Below are 15,849 nucleotides of genomic sequence, written 5' to 3'. Positions count from 1 at the left end.
GCTGCCCGGCGCGCACCCGCCGGGGCCGAAGGTCGCTGGGCCGAGCCCTGGCCCGTCCCCGATTCGCTGCGCCCCGGGCCTCGCCCCGCCGCCCTTCCGGTGAATAAAGCAGAGCGCGATCCCCGCCGGTCCCGCCAGCCTCGCCCAGCCCGGGGCTCCCCCGCCGCCGTGCAGGATGAGACCGCAGTCCGGGTCGGCAGCCGGGCTCAGCCCGGGACGGGGCCGGGCCTGACCCCCGGAGGCTGCGGGCAGGGCTGCCTGCGCGGCCGGTGACGGCGGGCAGAAAGGCCATCACCGAGCCCCTCGTAGGGCAGCGGGGCCGGTCCGACCAGTTCCTCGGCGGGAGTCCCGGTCCTGAGGGTGACGGCTCCGGCGTCACGGGCCATTCCACGCGTGAACCGCGGAGCCGCCTCTGCAGGGACAGGGTTAGCGCCGGCGCGCCCGGGCCGTGTCGGTGACCCCGGTGCAGCGGCGCTAGGACGCGCCGTGCGGGGCAGCGGGAGGATCCCCCCCGGCCTCTCCTCGGCTCCTCTTCCATCCCGCCCCGGGGCTGGCGCTCCGCAGCCGGGGGAGGGTGGTGCCCGGAGGGAGGTCTCCCCCGAGCCGGCTCTCCCCGTAGCCTCAGATGGCCCCGTGCGTGCCCCTCCTCCCCGGGGTGCCTGACCTTTGGCTGCTGCCCGCGCCCCAGCGAGTTCCACTTCGGCTAATCATCGGCAGTAATTGTCCCCTTGGGCTAGCTTCCTGTCCCCGAGCAGCCCCGTGAGGCTGGCGTGGGGTGTGTGTACGGGAGAGAGGAAGTGATTCCTTCCCAGGAATCCGGGCACCTGGCTGGCTCTGGCTCGGTGCTCGGGATGCCTCTGAAATGAGAGAGGTGATAAGATCTTTGTCATGAGGAAGGGTTTTTTTGTCGCTCCATTAGCTCCTTTCCTGTCCTTGGGACCTGATTGCAGCCTCCCGTGCTCTGGGTGTGGTTCTGCTCGCCCTGTGGTGAGGAGGGTATGAACACACGGGGGTGATTCCCAAGCCGTGACAGTGCCAGGCGGCAGCCGGAGTGCCAGCCCGACCCTGCTGTCCCTCAGGAGCTGCGCTGAGTTATGTGACCTCAGCCCAAGCGTTGCCTTCCAGGTTTCAGAGACCACTGTCCCTGGCCTCCTGCCACCCTCCCGTTGACGTCTCTCCGAGCGGGGTGACTTGCCTGACTTCGGTTTCTCTTTCCTTCACTAGCGCTGGTGGCATGTGAGCGCCTCACGTGCCAAGAAGCCAACGCGCCATTTGAAGAGCTTTCCAGGGACACGGGCTTCGTTCGTGTCTGTAACAACCCTTCAGCGTGAGCGGATGCCAGGGGCCTCCAGAATTAAACTTGTTCCAGGCGTCATGCGAGGACCTGCGCTGGTGCCCATGTCCTCACGGAAAAAACAATAATAGCTCCACATACGGTAGGCTCCTGCAAGTGCCAACTCCCTCGATCTCCTCCAATGCAGGCTCAGGGATGGACTCCACCTTGTCCCTGTGAAGAGACTCTGCATGCTCTCAGCAGCCAGAAGGGGATTCTGCTGCCGGCTCCTTCACAAGCTGCTCCACAGCAGGACTTGCTCAGCGGCGCCTTGGGGCGGTGTCCCTTCACGCAGTCGTGTCACTGCCGTGCCCATGGAGGAACCCCTGTGCCTGCTCCGTCTGCTCTGAGCTCCTCAGCCCGCGCTGTCTGAACTCCCCTGGCTCCGGGCAGACTGTGCTGCTTGTCCCGGCAGCTGTCCCTGATCCTGCTGCGTCCCCTCTCTCGCAGAGCCCAGAAAGGATGTGAACTTTGGAATGGGGTCTGTGAACAGGCTGCGGACTCAGTGCGTGTGCGAGACTGTTGCTGAATAACAGGAGGGCCGGTAACCGCTGCGGGCAGCCGTTCTCTCTGGGTGCAGGGCACCAGCCTTGCCTGGGCCCTTCACCATGTTCCTCCTGCTCCCCTTTGACAGCCTGGTTGTTAATCTCTTGGGGATTTCCATAACTGTCCTCTTCACTCTGCTTCTGGTTTTCATCATTGTGCCAGCAATTTTTGGAGTCTCCTTTGGCATCCGCAAGGTTTACATGAAAACATTATTAAAGATTTTTCAGGTAAGTCACATTTTCAGAATTTTCTGTGTGTTTGCAGGGGTCATGTCACATGTGGTGGTGTCAGGAGCAGCTTTTGCCCCTGAGCGGGGCATTGCAGGTGTCTGGGGTGGGGAGGCTGTTTTTTTGGTGATGTGTCCTGGTGCCAGATGACCCGTTTGAGTCATCTCAGCCAAATGCAAGTTACTAGGGCTCTGTTCGTGGGCTGTTTTTTCCCTGTAATTAATCCAATAAGTCTTCAAGTAGAGCGGTGGGATAGTGTGGTCCATGAGTACACGGTCATAGGGTGGGCTCTGTGGGTGTGCCGGGAGGAGGTGTGTGCTGGGACGGGTTAATGTCCCAGGCAAGGCCAAGCGCTGCCACAGTTTGATGAGGAAAGGAGCCAAAAGGGGTGTAGGGTGCGATGGGGAGGGACGAGGCTGCAGTCTCCGAGCTCCTCCTCCCGCACGTGTTTGGATGAAGCAGAAGCAGGAGGTGAGGCAGGACTTTCTGTGCTGCAGGCCCTGAGGTCTGTGGCCAGAGCCCAGAGCTCGACACCCGTCTGTCCTGGAGAGCCGCCTGCGTATCGTCCCAGCCCAGCAGCCACGTCTGGACCTGCAGCCTCTGAGGCTGACCTGCAGCCCTTGCTGACCCTTTTGGCACAGGGAGGCCAAGTGGAATTTTCCAACTTGGGGTCACGCTGTTCCCTTGCCTACCTTTGGCAGACTAATTTTATGGACTGTCTCACAGCCAACACTTCTCCTTGAAGCAAGTCCCTGGTGAGACCAGAATTTTTGCCAAACTCCTGGTAGATAAAGCCTGCAGCACCCTACCCTGGCAGCTCGAGTGAAAGGAAAAGGGGTGCCCTGTACTTGGCAGGGAGGTTTTAGGCTCTTAAATGTGGAGTTCAAGCTGCGAAAGGATTCATGGTACAGCTACTGCTGGTTGGCCAGGGCTGGTCTTCCCCAGGAGGGTCCCTTTCCTGGCTGGGCTTGGGAAGGCAGCCCTGGGGCTTGCAACGTTCAGCTCTTTACATTTCAAGTCCTCCCAAAAGCCTGAGGCATGAATGGGAAGACCCTGAGCTTTGTGAGGTGCTTTGTTCACACAGATGTCTGAAGACCTGACTTCAAATTTAGTGACTAAACTCGGAGAAAAAATTATTAAGTTTGGTTCATCTGAAATTGAACTTTTCACCTTGTTTTATTTTTTTTTTCTTTCTTCAATTCAGGAAGGCTTAATCTCCACACCTACTTTGGTGTTTAGTTTTGAAAACTACTTTTCTGAAAAGACTCTGAAGTCTATTTCAGCTTTTATCAAAGATTCTTTGTGATGGGAGAGAGGAGCACTCCAGCACAACTGCTCACAGATTTGGTGGAAAATGCACTCACTAGGTTTGGTCATTCAGAATTGTGTTTTTGGGGGAAGTGTTATTTACCCGAAAGATCTTCCCAGCTCTAGAGGCTGGTGTTGCCCCTCACCCAGAGGTGGGACACAGACGGAGCAGCGGCCCTGGGTGGCAGTAGCACATCTCTGATGGTGGTGAGGGACCTGCCTGACCCTTCCCAGGTGGGAATCTGGGTTTTCTGCTGCTACGGTCAGGATGGAGACTGCTGGGCTGGTGAGGAACGCCTTCTCCAGAGACTGCCCAGCTCCTGCGGGGTCAGAGCTGCTCTTCTGACCTCTCCTGGGACGGCAGTATCTAGACAATCATCTGCAATCCTGCAGTTCCTTCTGCTGGCAGCGGAGGCTTCTAGATGAGCCGGACAATCCATATGCAATGGATTAGTGTTCCCACATCACTGGCTCCTGATCTGATGCTGGCGTGGGCTGAGACCGGGATGCCAGGAGTTAGCAGTGGCTTCCCCTTCTTCACAGCTCCCCGATGGAGCAGGTAGCCTGGAGCAATCAGCGTGTTGTACATAAGAACACAAGCAGCTTGTTCTCCCAGGCCTGTATTATGCAGAAGAGTGTGAGGCTGAGAGGGTGACCTGGAGGGCAGGCAGGAATCCAGCCTGCATCTCCGCTGTAAAAACCTTCCTCCTGGGCCAGCCTCTGCTTCACCCTGGTTCAGCTGGGTTCAGAAGCCTGTACAGAAACCTCCTGCTTTAACCCAATTTTTACTCCTTAACCATGGCCTTCCCTGGAAGTTGGCTGTAAAACAGGGATAGTTAGAAGTGGAGCTACAGGCCTTGTGAATCCTGCTCATGGTGTGTGTCTCTTGCAGTGGGCGACACTGAGAATAGAGCGTGGTGCCAAGGAGAAGAACCATCCCTTATACAAGCCCTATGTCAATGGTAAGATCCTGAGTACATACGAAGTTCAAAATTCTTTTTGGGAGATCGGATAAATGTGGTGTCTCTGAGCGGGTCAGTTTGAGAAGCTTTTCCATGTAGATGGATTGGAGGAAGCAATGGTCCGTTTTGTGAGGAAGGGGAGGGGAAGGACCCTTGGGGGGCTTCATTTTTAGGTAGGTGGGGAGACTGGTTTATAGTTGTCTGTACTGGAGAATGGAAGGGATCGCTGGGGAGGGTGGGTGAGGAAGAGCCCTGGCTCTCAGCTGTTTGAGCGGGGAAGTCGCACGTTGCTCAGAGCTGTTGGTGGCGTGTTGCAGGAATCATTGCAAAGGAGCCAACATCACTGGAAGAGGAGATCAAGGAGATCCGCCGGAGCGGCAGCGGCAAAGCCCTCGACACCCCCGAGTTTGAGCTCTCAGATATCTTCTATTTCTGCCGCAAAGGCATCGAGACCATCATGGATGATGAAGTGACCAAGAGGTTCTCCGCTGAAGAGCTGGAGTCCTGGAATCTGCTCAGCAGGACCAACTACAACTTCCAGTACATCAGCCTGCGCCTCACTGTGCTCTGGGGTCTGGGTGTGCTCATCCGCTACTGCTTTCTCCTGCCCCTCAGGTGAGTGCTGCCGTGGGCACTGCCAAGGTGGTGCTGGTGGCCTGGTCCCGCAGCAGCCAGTGAACTGGTCTCCGAGCCCCATGACCTGTTCAACACGAACAGGAGAGATGGGTTACTTGGTGGCCTGGTTTTGCTAGCCTGTAGCTTCCCTCTTTCTACAGGATAGCTCTGGCCTTTACTGGCATCAGCTTGTTGGTGACCGGTACTACAGTGGTGGGATACTTGCCAAATGGAAGGTGAGTTTGTCTTTGAGGGAAGACAGGGGATGGGGACCCTCCTGTGTGGTTTGAGACCTGATAATCCTGAAGTTTTCCTGCAAGGCCAGTCTGTTCCACCTGCACCAAGGAGGTGCTACCAGCGTCTGTGGCCCCTCAGGAGCAGACACTGGCATTTCAAACAGCAGCCCTAGATGTGAGCGCTAAGTCTGAGGCAGAGCCCTGGGCTCTGAAAGGAATAAGAACAGAAAAGAACAAAGGCCAGAGTTTGGTTCTCATGATTTAAGCATCAGTGGTCATAAGCTGATGGCAAAACCCCCAGCCGAGACGTGTTTCTGAGGGAGAGATGTGAGATCTGGGTTGGGTCTGGTGGCCAGGGGCAGCTGGGCTGAGTGGGGAATGTGGACCTGGGGGTGACAGTCTCTGTCCTGGGCTGCAGGTGTAAGGAGTTCCTGAGCAAGCACGTCCACCTGATGTGCTACCGGATCTGTGTGCGTGCCCTCACGGCCATCATCACCTACCATGACCGGTAAGGAGGCACCGTCCGCTGCAGGGCATCCTCCCCACCAGCTGCTCCGTGCCCTGCCTCCTGCAGGCGTCGTGCTTCCTTCCTCCGTCCTCACCTGTGCCTTTGTTTCGCATTTAGAGAAAACAGACCCCGAAACGGAGGCATCTGTGTGGCCAACCACACATCTCCCATCGACGTCATCATCCTGGCCAGTGATGGCTACTACGCCATGGTAAGGTCTGCACCCCAGCCCCAACTCTGCCTGCCAGGGCCTGGCCACACACATGGTGGGAGCAGAAAGTGCATTGTGTGTGACAAGGAGCAGGCAGCAAGAGGCTTTTGAGCACGGAGAGCTGCTTTTCCCCACACCAGGGGTCCCTGGGCACAGCTTTGCACGTAGAGCTCTGGGCAAAGCACTTCCCCAGCTGGGCCTCCAGCGGTGTGGAAAGCACTTGGGGCTTTTATGTCTGTCCTTCCAGTCAGAGCCTGGGACTTCTCTCAGCCTTTCCAGGGCAGGGGTAGAAAGATGAACCTCTACATGGCCATGGAGCTGGGAGCTGGCACCTTTGAGTGTCCCCAGGTCTTGTAACATGTGTCTTCTTGCCGTGCCCAGGTGGGTCAGATCCACGGCGGGCTCATGGGTGTGATACAGCGAGCCATGGTGAAAGCTTGCCCCCACGTCTGGTTTGAACGCTCCGAGGTCAAAGATCGTCACCTCGTCGCCAGAAGGTGGGACAGTGGTTGGCTGCAGGGGGGGTCGGGAGGCTGGGAAAGGGGGGCTGCCCATTTCCCCTGGGCAAGGATGTTGCCTTTGCCTCGGGGGCGTCGGGAGCCTGTGCCACTTGCTTGCACCCAGATGGTCCCCGGTGACTGCATGGTAAGGACTGTGCTGTGTGGGTTGCTAATGACAGCTCCTGTGCTAATTGGTGACACTCTTCTGTTTTAGGCTTACAGAGCACGTCCAGGACAAGAGCAAACTGCCGATTCTCATCTTCCCAGAAGGTGGGTTGTGGAGTAGCTGCTGGAGGGGTCACATCGGGACAGCATCTCGGGTCCTTGAGACCCTTCACTGAGACAAAGGGGACGTGGCATCTTTAGAGCTGACTGAACCCCGAATGTGGAAGTCAGATGATGTGACATGTCCTGTGCGTGCAGAGAACAAGGGGTGCAGTGGGTGTTGGGGGGCAGGTACTGGGTCCCCGTGACCGAGCCCTTAGACCTTTGCATTAACTTGTGGAAGGAAGTTGAGGAGGTTGTTCTTGCCCATTACAGGAACCTGCATCAACAACACCTCTGTGATGATGTTCAAAAAGGGGAGCTTTGAAATTGGGGCCACCGTTTACCCTGTAGCCATCAAGGTATGAGAAGGCGAATGTTCTTACAGCACAAGTAGTTCCCTGTGTGAGAGCTCAGTCTTGGCACTGCTGGGTCAACAGCCTGGTCTGGGGGCTCGGGGACACTGAGGTCACTCTGTTGCTCTGGTGGGGCTGGGCAATGGCTGGGCTTGGGGTAGAACCTGGAGCCTCAGGGAGGGTGCAGCCGCTGCCTGACTTTTATGAGCTCTTCTGCCTCCGTAGTATGATCCACAGTTTGGAGATGCCTTTTGGAACAGCAGCAAGTACGGGATGGTGACCTACCTCCTGAGGATGATGACCAGCTGGGCCATTGTCTGCAGTGTCTGGTACTTGCCTCCCATGACCAGGCAGGTAAGGAAGATGAACACTCCTGTTGGATCTGCTGCCTCCTTGGCCTTTTGCTCCTACTGAACGGTGTTGTTTTGCCACAGCCTGAAGAGGATGCCGTCCAGTTTGCCAACCGTGTGAAGTCAGCCATTGCCAGGCAGGGGGGCCTTGTGGATCTGCTCTGGTGAGTCCAGACAGGCTTTTCTCCTAATGCCAGGGTTCCTTGTTTCTGGGAGCTGGTATGTGCTTGTAGGCTCTAGAGCTAAGTTTGTGGCCTGCTCTTCTATAGCAGGGACCAAAGTCTTTGCTTCTGCTGTGTGTGTTGGGCACCAGGGCTTTATTGTGCAATTCCAGCTTGCACTGGGGTGCCCTGATTCTGACTCGATGCTGCTCAGCACAGTGGGTTGAGCCTGGGAACATCCTTTTTCAGGCACCAAAATCTTCTAGCCTAGGAGGCAGGACTGTCGTGGTGTCAGAGCAGCTCACGCTTCTGGCAGAGCTGCTGTGTTGAGCACATTGCAGGGCTGTGGGTGCAGCTCCTGGCAGGGCAAGGTGTGGAAGTAACTGCCCTCAGGGACAGGCGGCAGCACACAGCACATCCGTACCTCTCTGGGTGTTGTGGGAGCTCCGACCAGCCCAACCTCTGATGGTGTGACTCTCTCCCCAGGGATGGAGGACTGAAGAGGGAGAAGGTGAAAGACACATTCAAGGAGGAGCAACAGAAACTCTACAGCAAAATGATTGTAGGCAACCATGAAGACCGGAGCCGCTCCTGAGCCCTCTCCTCCAGCGCCGATCCTGGGCCTGGCCAGAGCCCTCTGCCTCCCACACGAGCCAGGGCTTCTCTGGAGCAGCTCCCAATCTTTGGACTTTGGCTACGCCGGAGCTGCTTGGACTCACTCCTTCCTCCTCAGGCCGTTCTTCCCCGGAGGCGCCGTTACTGCCTGGAGTCCTTAGGCCCCGAGCAGCTCCTGGCAAAGATGCCTTCTTGTTACTGTTACAGTGAAGCCCCATGCAGGGGCAATATTAAATGAAACACTTATGGTGTCATGTGCTTCCATATGGTGTTTACAGGCCCAGGGGGAGGACTGGTGTGTTGATGTGCATGTGTGTCAGTCACAAGTCTCCCACGGCACAGAAACGGGTGAGCTGCACTGAAATTAGCTGCCTTGACAACCGAGGGAGTCTTCGTGAGCCTGTGCCTCTCACATCTGCAGCATAAACCTCTCAGGAGCAGCATGTGGCCTCTCAGACCGTCTCAAGCTTTACTTCCAAAAGGAGAAATCTTTCCTTTTCCTTTGGCCACCCTCCTGTTGTAGCCTGACCCAGACCATTGCTCTCCAGCACACAAATAACAGCCTCTGCTGGGGTTCTTCCTCAGCAGCCTGTCTCTGTCCCTGGAACTGGGGGTGCAGTTGTCACTGGGGTGGCTCTTGGGCAATCCGTATGTGCCGTGGTGAGAGCCCAGGGTGGGTGGGAGAGCCCTGAGTCTCTGTGGCTGAGCAGGAGATCCCCTTTCAAACGTCTCCTGAGGACAGTGGTGGGACCTGATCCTGTTACGGACCAACATGCACATACATAATCTCAGCTCATTTCAAGGAGATGGAAATCTTGTCCTGGCAGTGGTACCGCCTTCCCCTTCAGCTCTGCAAGTGTATTACTCAGTAAAACAATTTGCATTTGAGCTTCCATCCCTTGTACTTTCCAATTTTCGTTATGCTCCTACAAGCTTCAGCACTTCCATTGGTTTCTCTGCTGGCTCTGATAAGCAGATGCTGTTTCACCTGCAGAAGCCTCTTTGCATTTGCTTTGATGCTGGAGAAGCCAATGCTGAAGTGCCTCCTTTGTGCCCAAAGTGGTGATTGTTGGGGGAGGGCATCTGCTGCCCCCAGGTGAGGGCACCGTTTCTGTGTCTGTCCTTAAATCTGAATTTCCCTGCACTGGTTACCAGGAGGGATTCAAGGTAGTTTAATTCCTGCTTGTTTTCATTTGGGTAAAACACCATTTTATTAAGAAAGAGACAGAGAAAAGCAAGCAGGAGAGAGAGATTCCAGAAACTTCCCTGACCTTTCCGAAGAGACAGTGCACACACTCACATTGTTCAGTTCCATGTGGCCTCCCTGCTTCAAAACCCTTCTTTTGGGTCAGTCAGGTCTTTACCTGCGTGCAGACCAGACCGTGTGCGAGCCAGGTAAGCACAGCTCTTCCTCACGGTGTGCTATTTCTCTCCTACCCCAGGACCATCAACTTACACACAAATAAACTAAACTTCCCAGTGCGACACTTAATGGCGTGTGAGCTGTTAACGTGCAGTTATAGGAAATATTTCTATACTGAATTGATTTACCTTTGCTTATTGTAGTGCCCGAAATGTGATCCTTTATAAACACACACACTCAGACAGTTACCTAAACAAACACTGCATTCGGTTTCCAGGGATGTGGTAGACGGGATCCCCGTTAACACCTGGCTGCTCTTTGGTGATGGGGACACCCTCACGGCCCCAGGCTTTTCACTGTTACCCCAATTTCCTATTCTCTTCTGCCCAACTTCAGCTATGGCAATTGATCAGGGTGGGGGAGGGGGAAGAACAAGAAGCAAAGTCTGGTACCTTTTCCTTTCCATCTAAAATAACAAACCAAAAGCAGCTGAAGCAGGAGATGGTTAACAACAGCTACAGGGCTGAAGTGTGTTGCTTGTGCTTATACATACTGACAAAACAACTGCTCGTTACTAATAGCTATCAGTTACCCAGGCAAGGATTCTCCCCTCATTAGGAGTTTGTTATGGCCTTAGGGGTCTGTTCACCAGCATTTTGGTTTACTTGTTTTACCCAGTTTGTTAGGTACGAGCTCTTAACACCAGCTCACCATTCCTCCATCCGTGTCTGATAACTGATGGGGCTGCTGCTTTGCCACTTAAAAGAAAAAAAAAAAAGGAAAGGAAAGCATGACCCTTATTGTCAGCAGTGGCTACATTTATGCAGTTTGTGACCATCACCTTGAAGTTGTATAAGAAAGGCTGGGTATGGCAGATGCCTTACAGGAGTTAACCCATAGCATGATTAAACTTTGGCTGCCAAGCAGGTGGATGTTACCCTGCAGCACTTGCCTTTACCATTTAATTATGACATTTCAGAAGCTGTACTTGCTCCAGTCCCTGCCTGAGCCACATGTTTGCCCAAAAAGCTACTGCTGACCTCCATGGCAGCCCCTGGCCGGGGTGAACCAGTCCCAGCTTTGCCTTGCTGAGTGCTGCTGCTCCGGCCCCAAGGCTTGCAAAGCTTTTCCCGTGCTCAGGGGGTCCATTTGGACTAAGACCCTCAAGGTGCCGTGGTCTCCCCTCTGGCGGTACAGACATTGCCTTCAGCCTCTCCCAGGGCAGACCCCACACACACTCTCATGCCTGTGGCTGCACCCCCAGGCACTCAGACCCATCTGCGGGCGCCCACAAGTTTTCTGCCCACAGGTCACCCCCCCAGCTCTTGTCATAGAAGCCATGGTGACGGGCAGGAGCCCTCTCCTGGCTGCCCACCTCCCTTCTCTGTGGGACCCCCAACCTCCCCCCCACTGCAGGGATGGTCCACAACAGGCAGGGAGCTGGCTGGACAGGTTAGGAGGCACACATCCATCTTTCCTTGGCTCCCCCTCCCATGCCCCCAGTCAATATGTCTCTCTCCGATGGGAAAGTTAATAAATTTAGCTCTAGATTAAAAGTATCGATCATTTCATTTGTAAGCGATAAATAACCGGGGGGAGTGCTGGGCGGCCCGCGGGGTAGGGGCTGTGGGCTCCGGCTGCAGCAGCCATGCAGCCCGCTGGGGCCAGGGGCCCTCATATGCATTCTGCCCGGATGCTGGCATTGATTTGCTATTAGTCTCCACGCACCACCCAGTAGCACATCATTCCCGGAGCCGCTATTAATGGCCTTTTGATAAATAATCACTTGTAAGTCAATAAATTTTTATTAAACAGTGTGGCGCTTTGATTTATGAAAATCCGACGGGGTTTGTCTGAGAGAAAAGGGATGCAGAATTGAAGCGGAGCCTCTATCCATCTGCCTGCCAGGCCGCCCTGCCCGCGCTCGCACCCGCACACCCCCAGAGCAGCCGACCCCGAGCCCGGCCGCGCTCGGCACAGCCCTGGCCGAGCCCCCCAGGCTGCCCAGGGGCACAAGGTGGGACTTGCGGGGGAGAGCCGCTGCTCGCCGTGGGCCAGGCTGGGGCCAAGCCCCCCATGCTGGCCGAGGACTGCCCTGCGGCAGCAGCGAGTGGCCGGTGCCGCTTGCCCGGGCAGTGGGAGCAGCACTGGGCAGAGTGGACGGACCGGAGGGTCCTGGGCACCGTTCGGGGATGTGTCCGGCTGCAGGGATGCTCGGAGCAGCCGGGCTGCGGCTGCGATTTGTCACTCTCCCCGGCTGCAGCAGGCCCTTTGCCACCTGCTTTATTTGTCTCCCAGCCCTGACGTGGCATCAGACAGGTGTTAAACTACTTAATCACTTTAAAATTGTTTTAATTTTCTGTTTTGTATTGATTTCCACAGCACCAATTAATCAGCTCACTGGACCAGGCAGTTAGTACATTAAAAATTGTCAGCCACGCTGGGCAGCTTAGAAAATGTCAAAAAAATATCCCGCCAGCAGCCCCGCACTTCTCCCGCCGTGCAGAGCCGGCTCCTGCCGGGCGCTGGCTCTGCCCACGGATGGTGACGTGGCTGTCCTAGCCCTGCCACCAGCCTGGGGACGCGGGGGACACAGCCTCCACCCCAGCCCTGCACTGCCCTGGCCAAGGGTCCGTCAGTGGCAGTCATCCTGTCGAGGGAGCAGAGGGGCTGTGTGGCTGAGGGGGAGGCGTTAAGGTCCCCACACTCCCTGGGGGGCTGGATCAATCTTCCCTAAGCTCTGGGAAAGTGCTGCCAACTGATTTGGGCTCCTTGCAAAGTCCCCCAGCCCAGCATGTGGCAGAAGGTGACAGACTGGAGAGAACTTGAAGCCAAATGTGGGCCCTGGGGCCCGGGTAGAGGGGTCGCAGGGTGAGGGGCTGCAGCCCCACACCACGGCTCCCTACCACAAGGCTGGTGCTCGGGGGTCTTTGTCCACCTCCAGGGGTGGACTTGGCCACTAGCCTGTCCCCAGATGCTGCCTGTGACCACAGGGGAGGGCAGCTTGGGTTGCAGCCCCCAGCAGCTCCTCCATGCCCATGCCACGCTGCTAATCAGTACACGATGGGCCGGCAGCACCTTATCTCCAATCGATTTCCTCCCAGGACACGGCTGGTCTGTTTGTTCACACCGGGCTGGCACTTAGTTGGGTCTCAGCTGAACAACTGCCACACTTGCTGGGGCCCCCAGCACCGTGCAGGTGCCCCCAGGAGCCCCTTTGGCATCCTGGGTGGCTGGGACAGCCCCATGCAGCACCCACACTCGGCGTGCCAGGGCTGAGCCGTGGGGAGCCAGCACAGGGGATGTGCAGGCCCATGTGCACACATGTGTGCGAGCAGCACGGCGGCGGGGAGGCCCACCAGGTTGGCAACAAACACACTGGGGCTATTGACACTACATCAATCCTGCAGCCCTGACAGGTGAATGGGCTCTCACTCACACCGTTAAGATAAATGATATTTATTTGCTGCTAATAGGTTCCAACAAGAGGCCCCAATGAGTGACTTTTGAACCAGCACCTCTTGCTGCCAGTGCACACCCAAAGTGGGAAAAACCCTGGGAACCGTCCCCAGGACTGCCCCGCTCCTGTGGGCTCCTCCTGCCCCACACACAGCACTCCAGCAGCAGCCCCGTCCCCCGCCTGCACACAGACCCTGCCCCACATGCGCCATCCCAGCCCCTTCTCTGGCCCAGCCTGACGGGGCACCCTGGACCGCACGCCCGCAAAGCAAGTGGTGGGACTTGGCTGGGACCTTTATTTCATCAATGCCGACAGCTTGGCCACGCCTGACGCTGCCCATGTGTGCTGCTCCCAGCCCTGTGAGCCACCTTCCCTGGGCAGGAGCCACCAGGTGGGGGGGCAGCTGACTCCCCATCTCCACAGCTGGGTGTCTGCATGGGGGTCACCCCCCAGCAGGAAGCAGGTGGCCAGGCTGGGCACCCCGTGGCCCAGAGGGTCTTAGCCGCTGTGCGTGCCCAAGCCCAGCACCGAGAAGGCCGCACGGTGCTTCCTCAGCAGCAGACGGATCTTCTCATCATCCGAGTCGGGGTCCAGGGGCTTGTTGTACTCATCATCTTCGGTCTCAGAGGCTGCCCGCTCTCCACCAGAGCCCCCCGCCCGCTGTGAGGATGAGGAGGGCTCCAGGGCACTCTTCTTCCTCCATTTGGTCCGTCGGTTCTGGAACCAGACCTGCCGCCCCACGGGACCGGCTCGGTTAGCAGTCACCACGCCACGCACCCATGCCATGCAGGGACCCACACTCACCTTCACCTGTGACTCTGTCATGCCAAGGGAATAGGCCAGACGTGCTCTCTCTGGACCTGCTAGGTATTTGGTCTGCTCAAAAGTCTTCTCCAGCGCAAAAATCTGGTGCCCCGTGAAGGTTGGGCGCGTGTGCTTCTTCTTATGGATGCTGTCAGCCAGGTGAGCTGGGGCTGTGGGAGAGAAGGGAGGCAGGTGAGCGCCCAGGCTCGCTGCCATGCATGGCTCAGGGCAGCTCTTGCCTTCCCAAACACGGTACGAGCCCTCAGCGCCCACAGAGTCCCTCCACGCTCGCTCCCATCCAGACTAAAACCATATCTTGGTCTCAAGGCTTCAGTCTCATCCCTGCTGGGATGAGGTGCCCTCTCCACCTGCCCCACAGAGCCAGAGCTGGGCTGTGAACCTCCTGCTCGGTGACAGCACTAACTAGTGCTGAGGAGAAAGGCTTGTCAGCAGCAGTGCATGACCCCAGAGCCATGCAGCACCAGGAACACTGTGCCCCTACACCCCACACCTTGCAGGACGCACAACGGGAAGGCAGGCAGCACTGGATGGCTCATAGCCCAGCCGGGAGTCGTGCTGCCCTGCCTGATCCATCTGCTCCAGGAACATCACCCGGAGAGAGGGAAAGGGGATGTGGCTGCAGGATTTGAGCAGCTGTACCTGGAGCTTCCTGGGGCTCCCCACAGGACGGTGCATGCACCCCTCCTGCCCACCCTCTGGGATGGCAGTAACCCGGTCTGCAATCCCCCTGCCAGCTCTCCACCAGGCAGGCAGCGCTGCAATCCCAGGGCCGGCCACCCCAGAGGTCTCTGCTTGACCTGGGCCAGGAACCAACCCCAGAGAGGCTGCCGAAGGGACAGGGCGGTGGGCTCTGCCTGTCCTTGCCAGCTGTGGCTCATCTGGGGGCTAAGCAGAGTTAATCTCTGCCATTGGAGCTGCCCCTGCTCTTGAGCCAAAACCTCTGTGGCAGGCTGAGGTCTGTCAGCTCTGGCACCGGGGGCCATTCCCACCCTCCTAGGGCAGCCCACAGGGTGACCAGCCGAGGACAAGCATCCTGGGCAGCTGGCCCACGTCCCTGCCCCGGTGCCTATGGGTCGGGGCTCTGGGGGTGCCCTCTGGCCCCCCCCACCCACCACCCACCCCAGCCCCCCAGTACTTACGGCCGCCGCACTGCCGGCCACCCCGCCACTCTGGGGCCGCCTCCGCCCAGCAGCTCCGGCCCCGCGGCAGGTACTCGCCACCGGCCTTGGGGAGGGCTCCCACCTGGGGCCCATAATAGACGCCCGGGGAGCTCAGTCCGTTAAATCCGCCTGCATGGGGGTAGCCAGGGAGGAGGCCGCTGTTCGGCGTCGCTGTGGGCCGGCTGAGGATGTCAGAGATGCCGTGGGGGGTGCCGGCAGCCAGCTGAGCACTGAGCCCGGGGGGGCCCAGCTTGTAGAAGGAGCTCTGCACCGAGTACTGGCAGACAGGAGCCTTGGCCTCCGGGAAGGGGCCCAGCGAGGGGCCGTTGAGCAGGAAGGTGCCCGGCAGGTTGGCATCCATGGCTCCGGTGTTGAGAAGGCCCTCAGAGCCCAGCTCCCCCAGGGTGTGATGGCCGGCCCATCTCCACCGGCCTGGGGGCTACTGGGCCCTGGCACCCGCCCTAGCTGGGTGGCCCCTGGGTGGCCCTGGGGCCCTGTCAGGCTGGCCAAGGGCCACGTCCTGGATGGGTGGGTGGCCACGGGCAGAGCCAGGCCCCGGGTGACCTCGCTGAGGTGGCTCCAGCTCCGGACCCAACTTGGGCTTGGGACGAGCCAACATTTCTCTGATAAAGCCCAGGCGCATTAGAATACGCGGCTCCCATTGGCCGGGCGGCGGCAGGTGGCGGCTCCCATTGGCCGGCTCTCGGCGGCCTCGGTTGCCATTGGCTGCGCCGGGGGGACAGCGCGGGATTGGCCCGGCCCAGACAAATTGCGCTTTGAAAGGCGGCGGCGGGGGGACGCGGCGCGCGCTGGACAGCGCCGAGGAGGGGCGGGGCCAGGGCCGGGAGG

At 58.0% G+C, this 15,849-nt stretch overlaps 3 protein-coding genes across 3 annotated transcripts in view; 2 read left to right on the top strand and 1 right to left on the bottom strand.

Moving 5' to 3' along the window:
• The window catches only part of GINS4 (GINS complex subunit 4 (Sld5 homolog)), an 11,443-nt gene extending 10,083 nt beyond the window's left edge, over window positions 1-1,360 (top strand). The window contains exon 8 of the mRNA XM_014955923.1: window positions 1,225-1,360. The gene's annotated coding sequence lies outside the window, so the exon portion shown is untranslated. The remainder of the gene's footprint in view (window positions 1-1,224) is intronic.
• A 546-nt stretch (window positions 1,361-1,906) lies between these two features.
• GPAT4 (glycerol-3-phosphate acyltransferase 4) lies at window positions 1,907-8,445 on the top strand. The gene is made up of 12 exons (XM_014955919.1): window positions 1,907-2,106; window positions 4,307-4,376; window positions 4,694-4,991; window positions 5,153-5,227; window positions 5,646-5,735; window positions 5,853-5,946; window positions 6,328-6,443; window positions 6,661-6,716; window positions 6,987-7,072; window positions 7,292-7,420; window positions 7,501-7,580; window positions 8,064-8,445. The coding sequence occupies exons 1-12, from the start codon at window positions 1,942-1,944 to the stop codon at window positions 8,170-8,172; spliced, it is 1,368 nt and encodes a 455-aa protein (XP_014811405.1). The 5' UTR covers window positions 1,907-1,941; the 3' UTR covers window positions 8,173-8,445.
• Window positions 8,446-13,355: 4,910 nt separating this feature from the next.
• On the bottom strand, window positions 13,356-15,361 carry NKX6-3 (NK6 homeobox 3). The gene is made up of 3 exons (XM_014955920.1): window positions 14,980-15,361; window positions 13,820-13,989; window positions 13,356-13,744 (listed from the first exon to the last, which is right to left on the bottom strand). The coding sequence occupies exons 1-3, from the start codon at window positions 15,359-15,361 to the stop codon at window positions 13,514-13,516; spliced, it is 783 nt and encodes a 260-aa protein (XP_014811406.1). The 3' UTR covers window positions 13,356-13,513.
• Between the last annotated feature and the right edge of the window lie 488 nt (window positions 15,362-15,849).

The sequence above is a fragment of the Calidris pugnax genome, unplaced genomic scaffold (genome assembly GCF_001431845.1).
Source record: "Calidris pugnax isolate Ruff unplaced genomic scaffold, ASM143184v1 scaffold314, whole genome shotgun sequence".
In the NCBI taxonomy this organism is placed as follows: domain Eukaryota; kingdom Metazoa; phylum Chordata; class Aves; order Charadriiformes; family Scolopacidae; genus Calidris; species Calidris pugnax.
This window is presented reverse-complemented; position numbering and strand designations above follow the sequence as displayed.

Excerpts from the sequence above, each read along its gene's own strand:
- GPAT4 (XM_014955919.1), top strand. The coding sequence starts at position 1,942 with ATGTTCCTCCTGCTCCCCTTTGACAGCCTGGTTGTTAATCTCTTGGGG. Across the intron at positions 5,228-5,645 it reads GGATACTTGCCAAATGGAAG|GTGTAAGGAGTTCCTGAGCA; the intron begins GTGAGTTTGTCT and ends CCTGGGCTGCAG. Across the intron at positions 7,421-7,500 it reads TGCCTCCCATGACCAGGCAG|CCTGAAGAGGATGCCGTCCA; the intron begins GTAAGGAAGATG and ends GTTTTGCCACAG.
- NKX6-3 (XM_014955920.1), bottom strand. The coding sequence starts at position 15,361 with ATGGATGCCAACCTGCCGGGCACCTTCCTGCTCAACGGCCCCTCGCTG. Across the intron at positions 13,990-14,979 it reads TGGCCGGCAGTGCGGCGGCC|CCCCAGCTCACCTGGCTGAC; the intron begins GTAAGTACTGGG and ends TCTCTCCCACAG. Across the intron at positions 13,745-13,819 it reads TGACAGAGTCACAGGTGAAG|GTCTGGTTCCAGAACCGACG; the intron begins GTGAGTGTGGGT and ends GTGGGGCGGCAG.